Below are 20,984 nucleotides of genomic sequence, written 5' to 3' on the forward strand. Positions count from 1 at the left end.
GTCCATGATTAAAGTCAACTCAGACCCATTAAAAAACATATTTTTAAAGATATTTTCTATGCTGTATATATTTTGTTTTTAGCTACGAGATTTAGATTATTTTTATTTTATGCTTAAAATACTTTTTATTTCATTTTTGTTACAGATATTTCTATAATTTTGTAGATTCCTATTTAGCAAAGTGAATTTGCTAGGCTATATTGTATCGAAAAGCGTTTGTGTCCACTACCCAGCTGGCACACAACGTTAATATTTCTAAAATATATTTCGTGTTTCTTTAATTTTTATTTTTATTTTGTTGTCCTTTACACCTTTTCGACCGACCATTTCTAAAAAGATGTGTCAAAAGTTATGACTGTTTTTTTAAGCAAAATCCAGATGAAAAATTGATGAGATTTTGAGACAAAGAAAGAAGCAATTACAAAGATTTTCCGCAAAAATTTTTATTGTTCGGTAAATAATACACCATCTACTGCTAAAAAATTTTCAAAATATTTTTTCTTCGCCGAAACTAAGCTCTTCAAAGTTGAAATACTCTTCCTTGCAAAAGTCTTCATTTTCTTCTTCATCAAATTTTTTCGATGCAATTTTTGAATTTTCAGATTCAGGAATAGTTTGTCTAACAGAAAATGTATAACATGCCATAGTTTTGTTGGTTACATCAGTCAGAAAACACACTTTTAACACGGCAATTATGAAAAATTCACTATTGTCAGAGCCCTTAAGACATTTGACATTCTCCACTTTCGCACGACATGAGCGAAAACTTTTTGACGTTCTTGTAAGGTCGTTGATCCGTTGAAAAATAAGGCGATTCCATTGGTCAAAATTGATGTAACAGATGAAAAAAGTAGAACTTCCTTCAACTATTTTTTGCTTGAGCGAAACTTTTTTATGACGTAATCTTTTCTTTAGGCAAAAAAAATTAAAAAAAAAACTGTCGCTCATTTCGCGCGAAAGTGGAGACCGGCCTTTAACACGATGTACGATGTAGATAAGATTTTACGTCTAATATCACCTTAGTGGAGATACCAGGGACCTGGTCCGAAAACGGGTGCCTTTCTTTGTGTTTGAGTACGGGAGTTCAGAATTTCATGTTCTTCGAGATGGTATCATAGTAGGGGGAATTTTGTTCGATTTTTTGAAATCGCTCGATTGTTTTGTTAGAAGCACTTGTTACACATTTTTGGAAAGCTAAGGGGTAGGGGAATGAAAATTACTTTGGTTCCAATTTTTTTTTCGGACACTTTGGTGTGATTTTCGGACAAATATGACGGTCTAAGGCAAACATCATAGGGTTAAAAATTAATGAAAATTTTAGCTTGAGAAAACAGAGACCTGTGGTATATTTTTGGAAAGCTCTCAAAAAATTAAGCTTAGAGATATATCGCAAGTATAGGTGATTTCTGTACCTAACTCGAGATATTAACCCTTTGAAAACCGTGTTTTTCAGCCAGCAGAAACAGCTGTTTTGTCCAGTTTTTGCGCTTTTTGAAGCTCAAGCTTGTAACAAACCAATCGAGCGATTTTACAAAATGCCCTCTACTATCAATTGTGTTTGAGTAAGGGAGCTGTTGTAATACATCTTTTCGTTCAGAACTTCGTGTTCTTTCAGATAGTATCAATCGTTTCAGTTTACTTGGACTTTCGAAAATTATCTAATCTCGTAACAGATCATCCATTCTGCGCATAACACGGTCTGCACTAATCAACCAAAACATTCAAATTTGCATTACCTTTTGCTTGAAAGCGAAAGCAAGAGCAAAAGCGAAAGCAATACACCTTTTTAAGGTTAGCTGTTTTTACGGTTAGTTGTATAAAAAGTCACAAAAATTTCGAGTAAACCAACCATCTCATTGGCTGAAAGCAAAAAACATTAAAAAAAAATGTCCAGAGTAAGAGCACAGTGAGCACATTTTTCTCATACTCTGCACATTTATTTTATGTTTTTGCTTTTAGCCAATGGGATGGTTTGTTTACTCATAATTTTGGTGACTTTTTATACGAAACGACTAACCGGAGAAAGGTGTATCGGGTTATATTGTTTATGCTTTAGCCAATCGTCGCACTCAAAACATCATGTAATATTCATCTCAAATCTGGATGAAAAATATCAAAGCGGTTCACCAACTTGGGCGGATTCTCTTACAGAGCCATAGTATTCAGAGTATATACGTGCCAAGCGTGGAGTAATCAGTAATCCATCTTTCCAACCCTAATTTCCCTTTTCTTTCCTATGTTTAATAATATCATCAAGATCAGACTAGCATCATAGTAGGACGGATCCCACAATGATACAAGTCATCTGGATGATAGGCGGTCATGCACACCAGGAGTTGTAATAACAGAGATTATAGGATTATAAGTAAAGTGTTAGAAGGCCGAAATTATGTCGAAACAAACTGAATGCGAGGATAGATTTGTGTGAGATCTTGGGTTTGGATGTCAAAGTTGTCGTTTATGGAACGACAACAATGCATTTCTATCAAGACACGCTGATTTTGTCCTAGGGACAAAGGTGAGATTTCACTTTTATTTGTAGAAAGAAAATGGGGTGGAGATACGAGAAAGTGTTTCAGGTTGGTTGGATGGAGCATGTTGCATTGCACCAACGCGAAAAAAAACTTCTCGTGTCCCTAAGCCTTTACGGTATCAAAAAAATTATTTTTTAAATCTGCAGGTACTCGACTACTGAAGAATTATCGATATGTCTTCGAGTTCACGCCGGTGAAAAACGATATCAGTGTGATATCTGTGGCAAAGACTACAATCTGAGAACTAGATATCTTGCGCACCTAGCGACGCATGAAAACAAACGTGATTTCAAATGCGAGCAATGTCCGAAAACATTCACAGCCCATCGTTACCTGTACGAACACAAGCGTCGTTGTCATTTGCAAAACAGGCGGACGTATTTATGCCCGCATTGCGGCTGCGCGTTTAAAGATAGTTCTAACATGAAGAGACATCAACTAACGCATGAATTGACCGCGACTTACAAATGTGGCCAGTGTGAAGCGAAATACCGACGTAAAGGCGACTTGAAACAACACTTGCTAAGGCATGAAGCTTCGGATGGGAAACCATACCAGTGTGATGTCTGTGGGACAAAATTTGCACAAAAAAACCATCTTCGCAAACATCAACGTTCTATTCATTGCCAGATTAAGGCGTCCGTCGATGAGTCTAAACCCTTCGTGTGTAGGGCATGTGGGAAACGTCTCAAAAGCGCGGACACGTTAAGACGCCATATCAAATGGTTTCATGCAGACAAATCACCGCTGCAAAATAAATATGACGATCATGGATATGGTACACGCCTTATAACCAAAAAGAAGCTTGTTGGTAGAAACAAACGAAAATTTCACAGTGTACAAACGGCTAATAACGCACCCGCTGAATTGGAGTTAATGACATCTACCCAAAACTGTTATGTTGCGTTGCAATCTGGCCCTGCACGGAACGGGTCGGAATCTAAACCATTGACTTCATATAATTGTACATACTGTGAAGGACCAACAGTGAGGTTTATTTCTTCTCGAGATTTATTGGAACATAGCTGGAAAGTACACAACAAGACCTTATAATTATATACTGTATAATTTTAATAGAACTAGGGTGAAAACCTCATCTCACCCAAGCCTATCGTTTTTAAATGAACAAATATGTAACTCAGCCACTCCCCCCCTCGGGTATATTATGTCATAATTATATACTATATAATTTTAATAGAACTAGGGTAAAAACCTAATCTTACCCAAGTGCATCGTTTTTAAATGAACAAATATGTAACTCAACCATCCCCGGGTATATTATGTCATAATTATATACTATATAATTTTAATAAAACTAGGGTAAAAACCTAATCTTACCCAAGCGCATCGTTTTTAAATGAACAAATATGTAACTCAACCATCCCCGGGTATATTATGTCACAATTATATACTTTATAATTAATAAAACTATGGTGTAAACCTCATGTTACCTAATGCGCATTCGTTTGACGTAATGGTTAGCTGTGGATTTATTTCTAATAAACTCAATCACGCCCCCTTCTTCCCGGTATATGTCTGGCATTAATACTTTTTCGAAATCTGACAATAGGTTTGTTTTGCTTTCAATCTTGCTTTTGTGGAATCCACGTTGGCTAAGCCTTTTTGACGAAGATAAAAAGTATTTTGGTTTTTAACTTCAACATTAATGTCAACCCAGACCCATTAAAAGAGATATTTTTAAAGATATTTTCTATGCTGTATATATTTTGTTTTTAGCTACGAGATTTAGATTATTTTTATTTTATGCTTAAAGTACTTTTTATTTCATTTGTTACAGATATATTCTATAATTTTGTAGATTTCTATTAAGCAAAGTGGATTTGCTTGGCTATATTGTATCGAAAAGCGTTTGTCCACTACCCAGCTGGCACACAACGTTATTTTAACGTTCATCTAACGTTCACAAGGTCCATATAACGTTAGATGAACGTTGAAACAACGCTATGTGCCAGCTGGGTAGGGAAGATGGGAAAGGGAAAAATTTTTCCAAAATATATTTCGTGTTTCCTTAATTTTAATTTTTATTTTGTTGTCCTTGTAATACATCTTTTCGACTGTAGCCGCCAATTGTCGCGCGGGCATTTTGTCCGGTTTATCCCACTAAAACCGTCCCAGTCCTTTTTTCGCACCTATAGACAATAGAAAAATGTGTCAAAAAAGGATTGGATCGAGTTTAGTGGGATAAAAGTGGCACGCGCGACTACGGTCGAAAAGGTGTATAGACAAAAAGTTGGGAACTTTTTTTACTCCGCTCGAAACGTCTAATGTTAAGTCAAAATCGACCAAAAGGCAGGCGTAGATTTGTTTCGGCGATTGGCCAAAATGAGATTTTTAGCGGAGACTAAATTGAAAGCTCTCGAAAAACTATCTACAGTGGAGTCTCCATAATTCGAATACGCAAGGGGGAACACAATACCATTGAGTTTAAATGAGCTCTTTTATCCATTGGTGAAATCTTATTGGCTCATTGAAGCTTTAAAATTTAGTTGAGACGAGATTCATTGTTTCTGACATCAGTGTAAGAAAATATTTGGACTAAAAAAAGGCCTGTAAATTTGGCAATCCCTCGTCAAATAATAAGTTAATAATAAATTTTTCGATCAATGTTTTCTTTAAGGTGAATTCTATTGCTTGATATTTTCCTCCAAAATTCTCCAGCGATTTTATGTTTACAAATTGAGTCTGAAATTGTGTGTGCTTATAAAGAACTTTTCATTTTCTGGCTTGAGAAAATATCTTTTCAAAACAAAATTGAACGGATAACGAAATGGAACATAAACTTTTGTCGTGGACGAAGTTTTATTTAATTTTCGTATATTAAAAGGCTAGAATCTTCAATACTGATGATTAGAATGTTCAGAGCAAACTTGAGTTCTACTAAAAAGTCTTATTTCATCGGGCGAGCTTATAATTTCTTTTGATACATTTTATAAAAGAAATCAAAAGACTTTAACGACCAATTACCGACACATTCAACTCCTGTTTTTTCTTTATACCTCCATGGTTTAACAAAATGTTAGAAAATATATACCAACACAATAATTGTTTTTACAACAGTCATTATGGCCATTTATGATTAAAAAGAATTAACTTTCTTCGCAATTTTTATTGCGAAAGTTATTGAGCATTGTTTTTTGAAAAAGTTATTTGACAAAGAGAGAAACTACTCATTCGAAATGTTCCATTGAAAATTTGGAAAGACATTCATGGGTATGTGTGGTTGGCAGTAGCGTAGACAGGAGGGGCGCAAAATTTGTGTAAGAGAGCAGATTTTAATGACACTGTAATTCCCTATTCATAATATATAAAAAGATAATTACTGTGTCATAAAGATTTGCTCTCCTACACAAATTGTGCGCCCCTCTTGCCCTACGCTACTGATTGGGAATGGGTACCTTGTCATAACTCAGTCAGTCGGTAAGTTTTTAAATCACGCTTTAATCACGTGCCTTCGAACTTCACTGGTACCCACACGCCCACCCGAGTGCCTCCTATAATGTCCTCCATTACTCAAATCTAAAAATTATTATTATAAGTGTTGTTTTTTTCAAAGAAGAGTGTAATTTTCTTCGTGTGAAATGTTCTCACTTACTCAAGTTGTTGGCTTATCGAGATATATAAGTCCCTGCAAAAACATTGTTTTGTGAATTTTTGCTCTAGAATAGAGCCACGAACCGGCCAAGAACTAAGTTTGAAAATTTGAAAAATAGAAATTTCAAAATTAAAATGAAACAGATAGTGTTCAATTTTAAAACGCTCTTAAAAATGTTCAAAAAAGAAGATTAGAAAAGAAAGGAAGAAAAAAGGACAAATTGGAAGAAAAGGCGCAAAAAAGAATTGCCGGCTGCTTAAAAATGGCTAGTAGAAATGCTTTATGCAAAAATGGGCTCTTCCAGAAAAAAATTTGAATATGGGGGGAGGAAGATATAACATTTTTTGAAAATTTACCCCCGGACATTGCGAATTTTGACTCCTCGGACAACAGATCTCACCCCCCGGACAAGCGTCAGCATTATTCAAAATCACTCCTAATTAGAGCAAGTTTGCCCCAAAACAAGACAAATTTTGCAGATTTTTCACTACCATCGTCAACAAGATATCCAAAAAATTCTCCATCCCTGTACAAAAGCTTTCTGTAAGAGCCCAATGGGAGAGTTCTAATTTAAGCGTATTATAATATAGATGAATGAAATGTTCTTAAGTCATAATATAATATATCAAAATGTTATTATAAGAAACTTGTAAAAATCAAGGTGCACGGTGTTCTTATTTTGTTCCAAAGTTCAGACTGAACGTTCTTATAAATTGGGTCCTAATAAAAATAATTTGCAAAAAAATAAAAGCTGGTTGGATGAAATGTTTTTAGCTTCAGATTGGTTTCACTGGTTCATTTACCGCTAAGTGATATTGTTGAAGATATATACGATGATATAAATTAAATGTATTTTTTGTTTTCATTTACCACTTGGTGGTTGTGTTGATGGTATTCCATTGCTTTCGTCAGCTTTAAAACATACGCATTTGTATTGTCCTGCTGGTGATCCGGAGCATTCATCTTCAGGTGAACATAAACCATAGCATGCATTAATGGTGAATATACAGTAATTGTTACATGTATTATCGTTATTACGGCCTTGTAAATTACAACTAAGTGCTGTACTACATACCCCGACACTCGAATATTTTACTGGATAACCTTCGCTTATCAATTTGCATTGTGTTATGCCCGAGTTCAGCTGGCCGCTATAACCAAAACCACCTTGGTCAGTTGTCCCTTCCGTCACCAATTGCGTGTTGCATGATTCAACACAATCGAAGTGAACAACAACCACCATGCAAAACAATAAAACAAGAAGTTTCATCATCTTCATTTTTCACCCTAAAAACATGTGGAACATAAAACACCTATTTCCTTAGGAAAATGGAATACTGACTACACGCTTCTTTTTTATAAGAATGGTGTAAATCCATTTCATCATGGATATTCTTAACTTTTTTGGGAAAATCATCCTAAAATCTTCTGCGATAGCATTCTTAGGTTAGAATCCTAATTCAGACTAGATTTAACATTTAGTACATACGTCTTAAGCAAAAAATGACATTTTCCGAAAGGAGTGAACCTTACTTGAGGGTAATTGACAATTTATAATTGAAAATGCTCTAAAAATGGCATTCTTAGCTTGAGTAGCAAAATCCCATGATGGTGATATTCTTAGCATTATTCTTAATTTTTTGGCCATTTTCATCATGGACATTCTTATAAAGTGTATTCTTATAAATGAAAAAGCGTGTAAATGGTGAAAGTAAGAACATGTTAAGAACATTTTCAAGCTTAAAACTTAAAAACTTAAGAACATAAAAAAGCTTCAAAAACTTTGTATGTTCTTCTATTTAAAAAAACGTGTATTTTATAAGACTTTTTTTTCATATTCCTAAAATATTGAAATATATTCTAACAGTTATATTCTAAGTTTTCAAGCCAGATTTAACAGTGAAATACACACCGGAAGCACGAAATAGTATTTTTGTGAACCGGGGGATAATAGGTAATTTCACCCTCGACTCCATGGCTTATCTAACCCCCTTACGCTATTGATGATTCTGATGGACGCGTTGACGGGGGATATAAACGATTCCTCCAATTATACGGTACTGGCCTCTTTAAGTCGCTTAAATCGTTTATCGGCCCTGGCTCGCGAGGGTGAGGTAATTTACAGTTAAAAATATTCTATAAATGAAATTCTCAGGTTTTGTTGCCAAATTCCATGATGTTGATATCCTTAGAGTCTGCTAAATGACGCACCCTAGAATTTCGACGCGCCTTGAAAATTAGACGCGCCCTAGAATTTCGACGCACCTTGAAAATTTGACGCGCCCTAAGATTTCGACACGCCCTAGGGTTTTGATATGCCTTAAGTTTTCGACGGCTTTGACGGACGGAATAATGGGACTGGTTTGATCCTACATGGTTGGTATATAAAAGAGTGTCGGCGTTAGCAAAATGATCATTTCTTAAGAGATTAGCCTAAAGTCGACCCGTTCCATTTATCGGCTGTACACTTTATGTACGCTTTATTAGTCTATTTCATAGAATTTGTGTATGCTACACGTTATTTCTATTCAATTTACAGGGGAAAATGCACAAATTTATCCCTTCTCAGAAAAACCAACTTTTTGTAATCATCTTTGACTTGGGAATTCTTGAAACGTTTTCCATATTGTCGCTGTCTTTGTTAAATGCACATCTCAATTTGGAAAAGAGTGATTTAAAATATAATTTGATTACTGCAGTGACGTAGAAAAAAATCATGTACTGAAAACACGAATTATGGCTTGGTAATAAAATACTCGGGAAAAAGGTTTGTATCCTCAATCGCTCATAGAACGACACTGGGATGAGACATGGAGAAAACTCTGATTTTCAAATCAATCAAAAGATTTTTACACGAAATAAATTTTTCACAAAAACAGGAATTATGAGTAACAACGTAACAACCATAAAGATTGTTTCGTTAATTTTGTTTCAAAGATGGGGTGGGCCACTTGAAACAAAGTTTATCAATTAAACTGCAACTTGTTTATGATTCTATTTGATGAAAAATGATTCACGTGGCCCCGCAAATTTTTTTTCCGTGAACGGACGGAAGTATCTTCGACGGTCAGAAGTATCATCTTTTGACGGTCGGAAGTATCATTTTTAATTTTTCCTATCTGTCATTCCGTGGTTCAGGGGGTATTGGGTCATTACCAATCAATTAGGTAGGGTCAGGGTTGCTAGTAACGGCTTGTCACTGTGCCGGGTGCATACTCGGCGCCTTGGGCCCCGCAGGGTTGCTAGTAACGGCTCGAATTTCAGTCAGTTTAAAAAAGGGGTACTTTTACCCATATTATAATAACATTACCCCCGTCTTTTGCCAGTTCGGTATAATATGTTAAGGTGGATTCCCCCTGGCTAGACCAAAATTGCAAAATAAATGATTTTATCTTTTGATATTGACTTTTTATGATCAAACTAGATGAAAATTAATGAAAAAAATAAAAATTAGAAAAAATCCATAATGGCGGCCGGAGCCGTGCACTGAAAAGTGCCAAAATAGGTCAAACACGGGTCGGTCAATTTCCGGAGAAGTTAAAAAGATATACCAATGAAACTTTCTGAGTTGATCACCCTTATATAGATGCATGTTTTGGGTGAATTAAAATTTTGAAATTTGAACCTCATAGAACAGACCGCTTAACTCTTCGGACCGGCAAAAAATACAAAAAAATACAAAAGTTGCTTCAAACATAAAACACTTTTTATGGTGAAATTCAAAAAAACTCTACAACCAAAACATCCTTTTATTTCCAATAAACATTCACTGAAAAAATGAGCTTGATTGAGAAAGCGGTTCAGAAATTATTCCCCGACCCGTGTTGAAAAAACTTGCAAAAATAAGAAAACGCGCTAAAAATTATAACTGATATTTTGAATCTAAAAACATAAAGTCTCTACAAATCTACATTAAATCAACATTCAAAGCCACCATATTCATAAGTTTTCCCTTCTTTTTCAATTAATTTGTCTTGTTTTGTTTTTCTCAGGTGTCTGATAACTTTTCTTCTCTTTGTTTGGGGAGAAGACATTCGGTAAGCTGACCGTCGTTTACGGATCAAATCCTGAAGGTTTAGACCTTTGACCGTGTACTTTCCTGCTTCCATGTTCATTTTAGTTAAGATGTTGTAGGCTGCTATACCACCATTGTTGAAATGAGAAATAGCATCATAGACAGCAAAGCTGAGGATGTGTAAACCCACATGGTTGGCTTTTGGGATGCGGTTCCAAATCATACCGTTAAAACTCTCGTTTGCGTTTTGAGTACGACCGTGTAAGCATTTTTCGAGTTTTTCGCGTGTGCATAAATCATTGTAGGTTGGCAAAATTGCTTGACGTACATCTAAAGGGAAGCCTTTCTTTTTGTAGAAATTGGTGCCATTTAATTTGTCAAGATTGTATTGACACCAGCTATCTTTATGATTGGGGCAGTTGTCATGGTATCCCGCAACATGAAACATTGACGCTTTGGTTGATTTCACCATTTCGTCAAGATTATTCACATTCTGACGCAGTGCGATGCCAAAATAATTTTGGAGACAATCTATCTTGGCATCAGTCAATCTTCCTGCACCTCCTAGGCGTTTGTTTAACTTCTTCAATTTCCGAAGACGAGTTCCGACTCTTTTTTGATAGTGGCCAATACATTCATGTTTCTTTACAGGCTTGCGCGGACCATAGGTATTTTGTACCGCCGTAAACGATTTTGAATCACCGTCACCAAAAAATGAAGTGTAATATAGCCCATGTTTCTTAGTAGAGTTATTGTAAATGTTTATTGCTCCCTCTTTTTCCATTGCTGGGGAAGATCCTTTGAAATTGAGCCCACATTTGTGAGAAGCTTTCCACGCGTCATATCGTTGCGGATCAGTGGTTTTAACAGACTTCATTTTGGTACAGCCTTTACAATTCTTTGACATGATAGCTGTGTCAAGAACCTTTCCATTATCCACTGATATAGCAGTCACAACACCATTCATGGAAGTATATCCCTTTCTCTGCCATGTCCCGTCAATAGAAACGCCAACGTCAGCTGATTCTGCTTCCCCGCGCAGTTCAGCGGCAGCATCAGACATGCTTTTTTCAGCAACAGTTTTTGCCGCTTCCTTCAATTTCTTTGTCATTTTGCTATAGCTTCCTTCAAGAGCTGGTGGAGGCATATTCATGTAAGTGCAAAACTTTTTCAAATGTTCATGGCCTCCACCTATTTGTCGTGAAGCATAAATTGACCGAGCATTCACATCGAAGAATTTAGCACCACCGCGTCCTTCATTCGGGTATTGCACTTGCTTCGAAGTGAAAAATGATTGCTCATAAAGACACACAGAGCATTGAAGAACAAGATGGCTTGCTAGTCCTTTCTTTTTAACATCATTTTCATGGAGGTTTAGACAACGTACACCATTACATCCAGGGCAACTAAGGACGGTGAAGATTGACGCTAATATCGTCATATCCACAAAACGGTAGCCGTGAATCATTTTTGGACCAGGGTTTGTAGTACTGCTGTTATTTTCAGTTGGTCTTGATTTTTCAGGAGTCTCAGGTATAGTTGTACTTCCAATTTTAGAGCTAGATGCAGTCTCTGGAAGTTCACTTTCCTTGTTTGAAGTGTTGTCGATTGACGATTTTGAAGCCGTAGTCGCAGTCGGTCGCTTCTTCTCGAAGTTGTAAGTTTTCTTCTTTGGAGCATAAAGAGCCTTTGATCTTGCTTTTGTGCAACGACCTGCATTACCAGAAGCTCTTTCACGTTTAGTAGAGCTTGGTTTCCCCATGTTTTAGTACTAACCAGTCAGATTTCTTGAGATTTCTTCAGTCACTAATATTATACAGCTTGGTCTGACTGTTGAGCTTTCTAAGAGCGATTTTTGAAAACAATCCCGTGTGAAAAGTCACGAAATTGGATCTGCACGAAAAGGAGGCTTTAGGGGCGCGAAATGGGCGCTTGGGCGTACGGAAACGGTCGGCAATTGCGCTTTGCCTTCCCAGGGGCAAATGACAAAAAACGTTGATTTTTTTTTCAAAAATTTTATATACCATGCCTCTGAAAAATCAATTTCCGAAAAAGCAATTAAATTTGAGACCAAATGGATGTGATATTCTGATTCTACGATAAATTCTGCGTAAGATAGATGTGTCCTGAGGGTCTGGTTCAAAAAAAAGTTTTTTTTGATTTTTTCTCTGAAATACCCTGTTGAGTCAGGGGGAATCCACCTTAAGGTGGCCATCCACTGAGTTTGAAAATAGTGATACTTTTTTGGTGTTTTTTTATTTTTTTGGCTTAAAGTCAAGTATAACTTCTCTGGAACAACCTCTGAAAATTTCAATTCATAAAAGTAAAGAATAAGCAGAAAATTTTAGGTTTTAAAATACCTACCTTTAAGCTTTTAATGCTCGCCCATGGACGCCCTGTTTCCCGCCCGTTAGTAAAACAGCAATAGCATACCGCAGTGATTCTAAAAATAGACATTAAAATTACTGTTTGTCCGAGTTTTAATCCCATCATCCTTTGCATTAATTGCTTTTACAAGTCAATTACACTTACTGACAATGCAAAAGTAATAACTTGCACGCATTACGAATCAAGATGAAAAGGATTGTGGGATCGAATTTCGGTCAAATGTTGAAAGTAATAATTATGACGTTTGCATAGCGGTGTGCTATTCTACCTTCTCTTATGGCAAGCGAAAATCACAATTTCGAGAAAAACTAGGTTTTTCTACCAAAAACCTGGGTTTTCTCTCAAAAACCTGGTTTTTCCAGTGAAAACCCTGGTTTTTCCAAAGAAGACACAAGATCTCAGAAAATTCAAGTTTTTGATAGAACATGTCTCCTTTGGTCAATGTTGTTTTGATGAATTACTAAAAGACAAGAAATCTCGGTTGACGAGAATAAGATTTATGGCGTACCAAGGAGGTGGAGGGTAGGGCTTTAATTACAACGCTCTCCCCCGTTGCATAAATTAGAATAATAATTAGAATAAAAATATTCATTTTTCTAAGAAAGCGAAAGTTGATATCAGTTCACCAGGTTGATCGCAAAGGCGAAGGGCTTATCTGAAAACCTGGGGGACACCATGGGCTTAAAAATTATGATACCTCATCCATAATTCAGTGGATGCAAGTAAAACCAGAAGGGAATTAGATATTACCTGCGAATGAGTTTTGTTGTCTTATGGCGTTATATGGAAGCAGCCATATAACAAACTTGCTTTTCATTTGTCTGATCAATAATTACTTGCATTCTAGATATTGAAATAAAATATTATTTTGAGCTATGGATGCTAGTAGTGCACAAAACAATGACCTTGAAAAGAGGGCTGGCTCACATGGTCAATATAAAATGAACAAGGTTTGTTTTTTATAAACTATGATTATTAATGTGGCTTCAAATTATTTCTCTTTAAACCAGACAGTGTCAATCGAACAACTTCGAACAAAAAATCGCAATCAAACCAATTGAACGTAATCAAACGCGATTGAATAGTTGTGATTCGATTATCAAACGTAATCGAATCTCAATCGAATGGCCGATTCCTGGGTGTAATAGACCTTTTTTCAAAGAGGACGTCCTTGTTGAATAATTATATAGTCCAGCTATAAAAACAAGATAGAGCCATGCATAATTACTGTATCATGCAATTTCGTTTGATTACAATTATGTTCGGTGAGTTTGATTGCGATTAAATCAAATTGCCAGACGATCTCTATCGAATGGAATCGATTGTCGAACGCAATCGAATCTCAATCGAACGTCAAAATTCTGGGTAATATTTGATTGGTTCGATTGTTGTTCGATTGAGATCGTCTGGCTTTATTCTTGCAGCTTCCCAACATCCAAGCTCTCAAACATCACAAGCCGAATGAAATTACTTTCGATTTCCCGTAGAAATTATGCGATGAACAATCCGGGGGTCAATGAATCGACGATCGAATGCAATAGACCTTTTTTTAAAGAGGCAGCCATGTTGAATATATGTAGTCCAGCATAAAAACAATGATATAGCCATGCATAATTTTTAAAATATACATGATACAGTAATTATGTATGGCTGTATCATTGTTTTTATGCTGGACTACATAATTATTCAAACATGGCTGCCTCTTTAAAAAAAGGTCTATCGAAATATCAATCGAATCTGAAAATTGCGGTAATATCCAATTGAGATTCAATTGCGTTCGACAATCGAATTTCTATTTAGCCTAAAGCTAATCACGACACTTGAACTTAGAAGTTTTGCAGTAAAGCACAAATTATTGTCAAAGTAGGATTTTCGAATGAGTCTAAAACGTTTTTAAATAAGATTTAAGTACTGTTAAATCCATTTAGTTGAAGTAACCTGTTTATATTTAAGATGAATATTCACCAAAATGTGAAAGGTTGATGATTTTCCTGAAAATATACCGTAACTTGGTCTAATGTCGACATCCCTCCCCTAAATTCGACACCCTTTTCTAGAGCTGAAAAATTAAAAAAAGTCTAAAGGGAGGATGGATCTTTTTTCAATCACCGATTCCGACTTTCATATTATTCCTATCTCTAAAGAAGGGTGTCGAAATTAGAAGACGGATGTCGAGATTAGACCAACTTACGGTAGGCCCTGGAACAATAGAAAAGACCAGATGCCAGTCTCATTTTTTTACATATTCTGTACTTAAAAATAAAGAAACTGCCATAAAATGTCACCTGTTGATGGAAATGACCTGAAATCTTTTGCAGTTGTTCCCTTAATGCCAATGATTAGTTGGCTAGAGAATATCAACCAATTCTTTGACAAGAATTAACCTTTAGAGCCCCCTAAGTGGACCTGATTTAGCATTTTAAGAGGGAAAAAACAACGAAGTTAAGCAAATTTTCAATCAATCATCTTTAAGAGACTTCAAACCCCCACTGAGATTTTTTGAGGTTGTAAACTAGACCTACTAAGGAAGCCTTACTGAAAGTTTCAAATAAATTTGTTGTGGGTTCAAAAAGATACGCCATCGTGAAAATGTTACTTTTGCTGCCAAAACCCACCAGTAAACCACTCTAGGTCAAAATTTTGCTTCAAAAAAGTCTCAAGGACCATCAGCAGACAGCTAAAAGTGCCCTCTACAGGAGGTGCTAGAGATTTTCGGGGAAAATTTTGGAGACTCAATTTGATTTTTTTCTGATTCCCTACAAAAAGTTCTTGAAATCCACTGAAAATCAGCTTTCTAATGTACTTGAATGAAAATTCATTGGCTTTCAAAATCTGCTCCCTTCCAGAGTTCATGATTTTTAGGGGTCAATTTTCGCTTAGTAGCCTATCTTTGAGACGCTGTATCTTCAAAACTACTTGAGATATCAAGGTGAAATTTTCAGGTTCTTATTTTATTGCGTGATAGAACATTTGGTCTAAATTTCAGCAAAATCTAAGAGGGTGAGGTATCACACCCTGAAGACTCTTAGAAAAAATGACTCTTAAAAAGGCAGACATCTCTCATTAGCACGTAATGATATTTTCCGTTTGCTAGTCAAAACCTCATCAGAAATTTTTCAAAATAGGGACACTTAATTAGATAAGGTTTCTACATGGAATTGTGGTGGTCAAAAGCATACTTTTTCCTCTCAATTTATCATACGCAACAGACATAAACTGGTTAAAAAAGGTCAAAAATAAGAGTTTTTTTTTATCTTATTACAGTTGACGCTCTTAATTCGATCTTCAAGGGAAATTGGAAAAAAATTAATTAATTGAGTTGAATCCTCAACTAGAAAGTTTATGCCCTTATACTATCTACTTTCGTCTTAGAATAACTGCAATGCGGGATAATCAAGTTATCAATACCTTTATGCGTGAGATTTACAAAAGAACAAATCAACTCACGGTGAGATATTATATTACTAGTCCTACGCTACATACACTTAACAATCGGGTTTTGTGGTTTCATATACTATCAGTCGAATGATCTTGGTCGCTCATGTTTACTTGAAGCGGATTTGAAATATTTTTTTAAAAATAGATAAACTTATTTTTCAGAAAAAGGCATCTTATATGTTAAATGGGCATCAAAAATCTGCAAGGAGTTAACTGATCCATGTCAGGGTAAATGATGGCAGATGTGGAGTATTGACAAAGATGAATTTGTTTTCAAAAACAATACCTGATCAAGTCGTAAGCGAAAACTATTTTACATTATATGCAGTGCGCCCTTAAAAAGTGTAATGATATATTATTTATTATTATGGCCATAATTAGGGAGATTATGAATTAGGTACATTTTGATGTTAGTCTGACTTTTCGTTAAAATTTACTCTCTTTTCTAACACAATGACACCGCATCGAAGTGCTCAACATCCCCGTTGCAGGAGAAACATCCATATTTTTTAATAGGGCAAATAAATAACTAGAGAGAAGAAACTTTAGCGAATTAGGCGGACTGCCCCAAAAATTTCCTAAATTCGTCAAATTCTCTTTTTTATATCTAGATCATTGGCGAAACTTAATTCTAATTATTTTTAACACGGCTTTTTAAATCATTTCCAGCCCCTGGACTTTTGCAATTACGTAATATGAAATCTCCCCTAAAAACACCCTTTGCCCTCATTCTTTCAGCGATTCACTGTATGACAAACCTTTTGAAGCTCGATTTATTTTTGAGTAGAAAGTTTCTTCAGGAAGTGGAATGTTTGTTTTAACCTGTTTAACCTGTCAATATTGATTTTATATTTTCGATAAGATAAACTTTTCTTTTTAAAGATACGAACACTGACAAAAATACTTGAACAAGGGTATCTCAACCGTTCCTTCAAAGAAGAAGATCAAGATGTTGTCATTGCTGAGTACCTTCTCCCTGATGTAAGTACACGTTTTTTTTTTTTAAGAAACTAGTTTTACCAAGCAGCCTCAATGTTTCTTAAGAAATCGGTCTTTTGAGCCTTAAATGTTTCTTAGATGTTTCTAAACTTTTTGAAATAATCAGCCTATTTTTCATGCAAAGATTGGAAGGTTCTAAAAAAACAGAGTTAAAAATGTTATTTTCTCATTCTCAGCCTCAGCATGTTTCTTAGATGTTTCTTAGTTTTTAGGCATTCTGAGCCTCATGTTTCTTAAAAGTGTGTTTCTTAAAAAAAAAAAAACGTGTATAGTATTTTGCTATTTTTATTTACTATAAAGACCTACTGGGTCATTATTTCATTCATATTATGTCACGTCACACTAGTTTTGGACTGGATATGCAGAGTAGGTACCTAGGAGCGCCGCAACCCATGCACCATTTGATAACACCCATAGAGGCGGTTCAGTCGATCATAAACTCCAATTCTGGTTGACGTTTCCAAATAATTGCCGTACTTAGGAAAATATAGAATACCAGCGGTACTTATAATCGGCTATTTGAAATTGTCGTGGTTTGTGACCCTTACAGAACTTAGCCCTGTCAGTTTACATACCGTTACCTTTTTTCTTAGTAACCTTCAGGCTTTTTTACATGCTGATTGCGGTTCATTTTATTTATATCACTTTTTCTTTTTTTCAAGGTACTGACATACATCATCGAAATCGTCATCAATGAAAAAGGCATCAACGAGTTATCGATTGAGAGAGCTTGTTGTTCATTATATACTGAGAAAAATAATCAATAATAATAATCGACCATCTCCGTTGCATCGGACTGAATCGGATAATTTTTGTTACTGTATCCACCCTTTCTATTGAGAAACATGTTTGCCATACTGACCACCTTGCCGAATTCAAAATTTTAATGTCACAAGATCAGTTTTGTAGCAAAATTCTACACCGCTCCGCCGCCATTTTGATTTCCGTTACCTGATACTTCGTTAGCTGTTTTTTCTGTCGGCATTTGTGGAGTTTACACACGTTTTTTTAACCAATTAAATTGCCGATCGGCATTATTTTGCTCTAGCATTGGAAGGTAATCAATTTTTCAAAAATCTTTTCCACAAACAGTTTTTAAATCGGCATTTATGTTTCGACAGAATGCCCAAAATGCTGTTTGTCAAACGAATGAAGTAGAAGTGGTGTTCCTGGCAAAACTGGCTTTGCTATTTGTCAATCGAAAGGGCTGTATAATTATCAAGAGTTTTTTAGAAAAACGAGAGTTCTGTAGATATCATTTTCATGAAATTTCATTTCTATTTATATGCCAGTATATCTTTTTCTAAAGAATCTGTAAAATTTCTCAATAAAATAAAAATGAAAGCGCTCTTAGTAAAGAATAACTTTAATTTCATTTTCGTTTTTGTAAATCCCGTCCTTTTTTTCAAAATTGTCATGAGATTACCCAATCCGCCTAAAATTTCCAATAAATGGGTGACTTTGGTTCGGATTCCGAGCCTTTTTACCCAAATCGCCATTAGATTACCCATCCGCCTAAGATTTTCAATAAATGGGTGACTTTGGTTCGAATTCCGAGCCATTTTGCCCAAATCACCATTAAATTACCCATACGCCTAAAATTTTCAATAAATGGGTGACTTTGGTTCGGATTCCGAGCCATTTTGCCCAAATCACCATTAAATTATCCATCCGCCTAAGATTTTCAATAAATGGGTGACTTTGGTTCGAATTCCGAGCCATTTTGCCCAAATCACCATTAAATTACCCATACGCCTAAAATTTTCAATAAATGGGTGACTTTGGTTCGGATTCCGAGCCATTTTGCCCAAATCACCATTAAATTACCCATACGCCTAAAATTTTCAATAAATGGGTGACTTTGGTTCGGGTTCCGAGCTATTTTATTACCCAAATTGTTTCCTAATTTAAGAACGCTGACGTGAAACATTGCACGATTATATACAACATTCTCCTTAAACTTGCTAAAAATGAAGTCTAAGTCTAAGGGGGAAATCTAGCAGGATTTTGGCAATATTCAACCCCCTGAACGTTTCCCAAGCTCTAAGAACGCTGACGTGATAAAATTTCTATGATTGGTCTTCAGAGGTTAATATACAACCTCGTCCCCGTGTATTGCAGGCTTTATTTACGTTACTGATTGACGCCAGAGAATACCCACCTCGTTCCCTGCGTATTATCTAGTGCTAACAGTAAGCATAAAAAACTGATAATACGCAGGGAACGAGGTTGGTTAATATATTCTTTGAAAGCTTAACCTCTGATACTCAGGGTACCAGGAACACTGACGTGAAATATTAGATATGATATTCCTGATTAGACTTGTTAAAACATAGTCTGTATAAAAACCCCGGTCTTGAAGCGTTTTGTTTCTTTCTACTGTTACCTACTTGAACTTTCGTTGATAAATATAAATTAGTTTTTTGCTCACTTTTTGATCATGTGATTAACTTTTGAACCAGTCCAAAGAGGAATATTTGGTAACGTAATTAAAAACTGAGCAAATCCACTTTTATAATCCACGACCTTACTTCAACAAGGTTCTATCAAGGTGTCTTTTTGCTTATGTTTTACGGCAATTTCCTCACATCGACAAGGTTCTATGTGGTTAGATAGAACCTTGTTGTCGTTTGACCTGACTCTCTTTAATATAGCTATTATTTCGAAACGTTTTCTGTAAGGTTAACTAAATTTTGTACCTTTTCTCTTGTTCTAATTACCCTTTAAAAAAAATCTCAATTAAGAATAATTATAAATTATTTGGAGATGGAACCTTGTTGACTTTCCGAAATTTCAGTAATAATGGGCCACAAAGTTCTATCTGAAAAAAAGATTCCTTAATATCTTTGATTCAATTGAATATATGAAGGTCTTGTAGAGTTTTTCTGGGTATATTAGGGAGCGGTCATAAAGTATATACTAGAGGGGGAGGGTGGAGGATATTTTGAAAAATCAAAAAAAAATTTCGCACCCCCCTCCCCCCTAACCTGGAAAAAATTTCGAACCCCCCCCTCATAAGGCCCAATATTTTTCCGCACCCCCCCCCCCTACTAGAAAAATTTTTACGCGAAAAAGAATTCATACAGATGCGGTACAAAGAGCATTATTTGTTTGTATGACAGTTTTTTATGTCAAAATAAGGTAAGGGAGATTAAGTATAACAGTTTTAACTGTTAAGTTAAAGTATAACAGGGTTAAGACAAGAATCATCAAGTGGTTTTCTCTTAGCTTCTGTAAAATTTGGAAAAAAATACGGCTTATTTTCCCCAGTAGCGACCTGGCTTAATTTTCTGGGGGTGCAAACTATGAAATTGGCACCCCTGGTATTTTTTGTCCTTATTTGCGCCCTCCATTATTAAGTGAAAATATTAAACTGTAAGAGCAGTATGGTTGGAAGTAACGCCCGGAATCTTTGAGTCAAGAAACTTGGAATTTCTTTTTTGTAATTTGAAATGTTAAGGTGTTTTGAACAAAGGAGGCGCAACCGTGGTTTGCGCCGACGGGCGAAAATTTCAATATTTTTCACCACCATTTTAGCTGTTTTGACAAATTTCTTTTAAGAAGTACTTTTTCAAACCACTCTGATGAGCTGTGAGAGCCACTAATCTACTTCCCTCATCTAGCTCAATGTTACAAACCAAAAGGGCAAGGCGATGATGCCCAAGTAATGCCAATATGAAATGTACATATATCCAATAAGATCAATCATGAGTTGTCGGACTTCCTACATTTTCTCTTGAGTTTCCCAAAAAATATTGAAACCCCCCCTAAACCCTCAAAAAAATTTTGGAACCCCCCCTAAACCCTCGAAAAAGATTTCGAACCCCCCCCCCCCTAGAATCCTCCACCCCCCTAGTAGATACTTTATGACCGCTCCCTTAAACGCACTAAATTCATTTAGCCCAAAAATTACATATTGAAAGCAATAAATCATCAAATTTGAGGCTACTAAATTTTCAAATGCATTTTACTATAAACCTCAAAATGCAGAGTTGTA

At 35.7% G+C, this 20,984-nt stretch overlaps 2 protein-coding genes across 2 annotated transcripts; one reads left to right on the plus strand and one right to left on the minus strand.

Moving 5' to 3' along the window:
* The first annotated feature begins 2,957 nt into the window (after positions 1-2,957).
* On the plus strand, positions 2,958-3,587 carry LOC136819803 (zinc finger protein 22-like). Its single transcript, XM_067076043.1, has one exon. The coding sequence runs from the start codon at positions 2,958-2,960 to the stop codon at positions 3,585-3,587; it is 630 nt and encodes a 209-aa protein (XP_066932144.1).
* Positions 3,588-9,957: 6,370 nt separating this feature from the next.
* On the minus strand, positions 9,958-12,100 carry LOC136819719 (uncharacterized). Its single transcript, XM_067075964.1, has one exon. It carries the CDS (start codon positions 11,922-11,924, stop codon positions 10,065-10,067), a length of 1,860 nt encoding a protein of 619 aa, XP_066932065.1. The 5' UTR covers positions 11,925-12,100; the 3' UTR covers positions 9,958-10,064.
* Positions 12,101-20,984: the final 8,884 nt, after the last annotated feature.

Source organism: Clytia hemisphaerica, unplaced genomic scaffold (genome assembly GCF_902728285.1).
Source record: "Clytia hemisphaerica strain Z4C2 unplaced genomic scaffold, Clytia hemisphaerica genome assembly, whole genome shotgun sequence".
Lineage (NCBI taxonomy): Eukaryota > Metazoa > Cnidaria > Hydrozoa > Leptothecata > Clytiidae > Clytia > Clytia hemisphaerica.

Coding starts and splice junctions, on each gene's coding strand:
- LOC136819803 (XM_067076043.1), top strand. CDS start 2,958: ATGAAGAGACATCAACTAACGCATGAATTGACCGCGACTTACAAATGT.
- LOC136819719 (XM_067075964.1), bottom strand. CDS start 11,924: ATGGGGAAACCAAGCTCTACTAAACGTGAAAGAGCTTCTGGTAATGCA.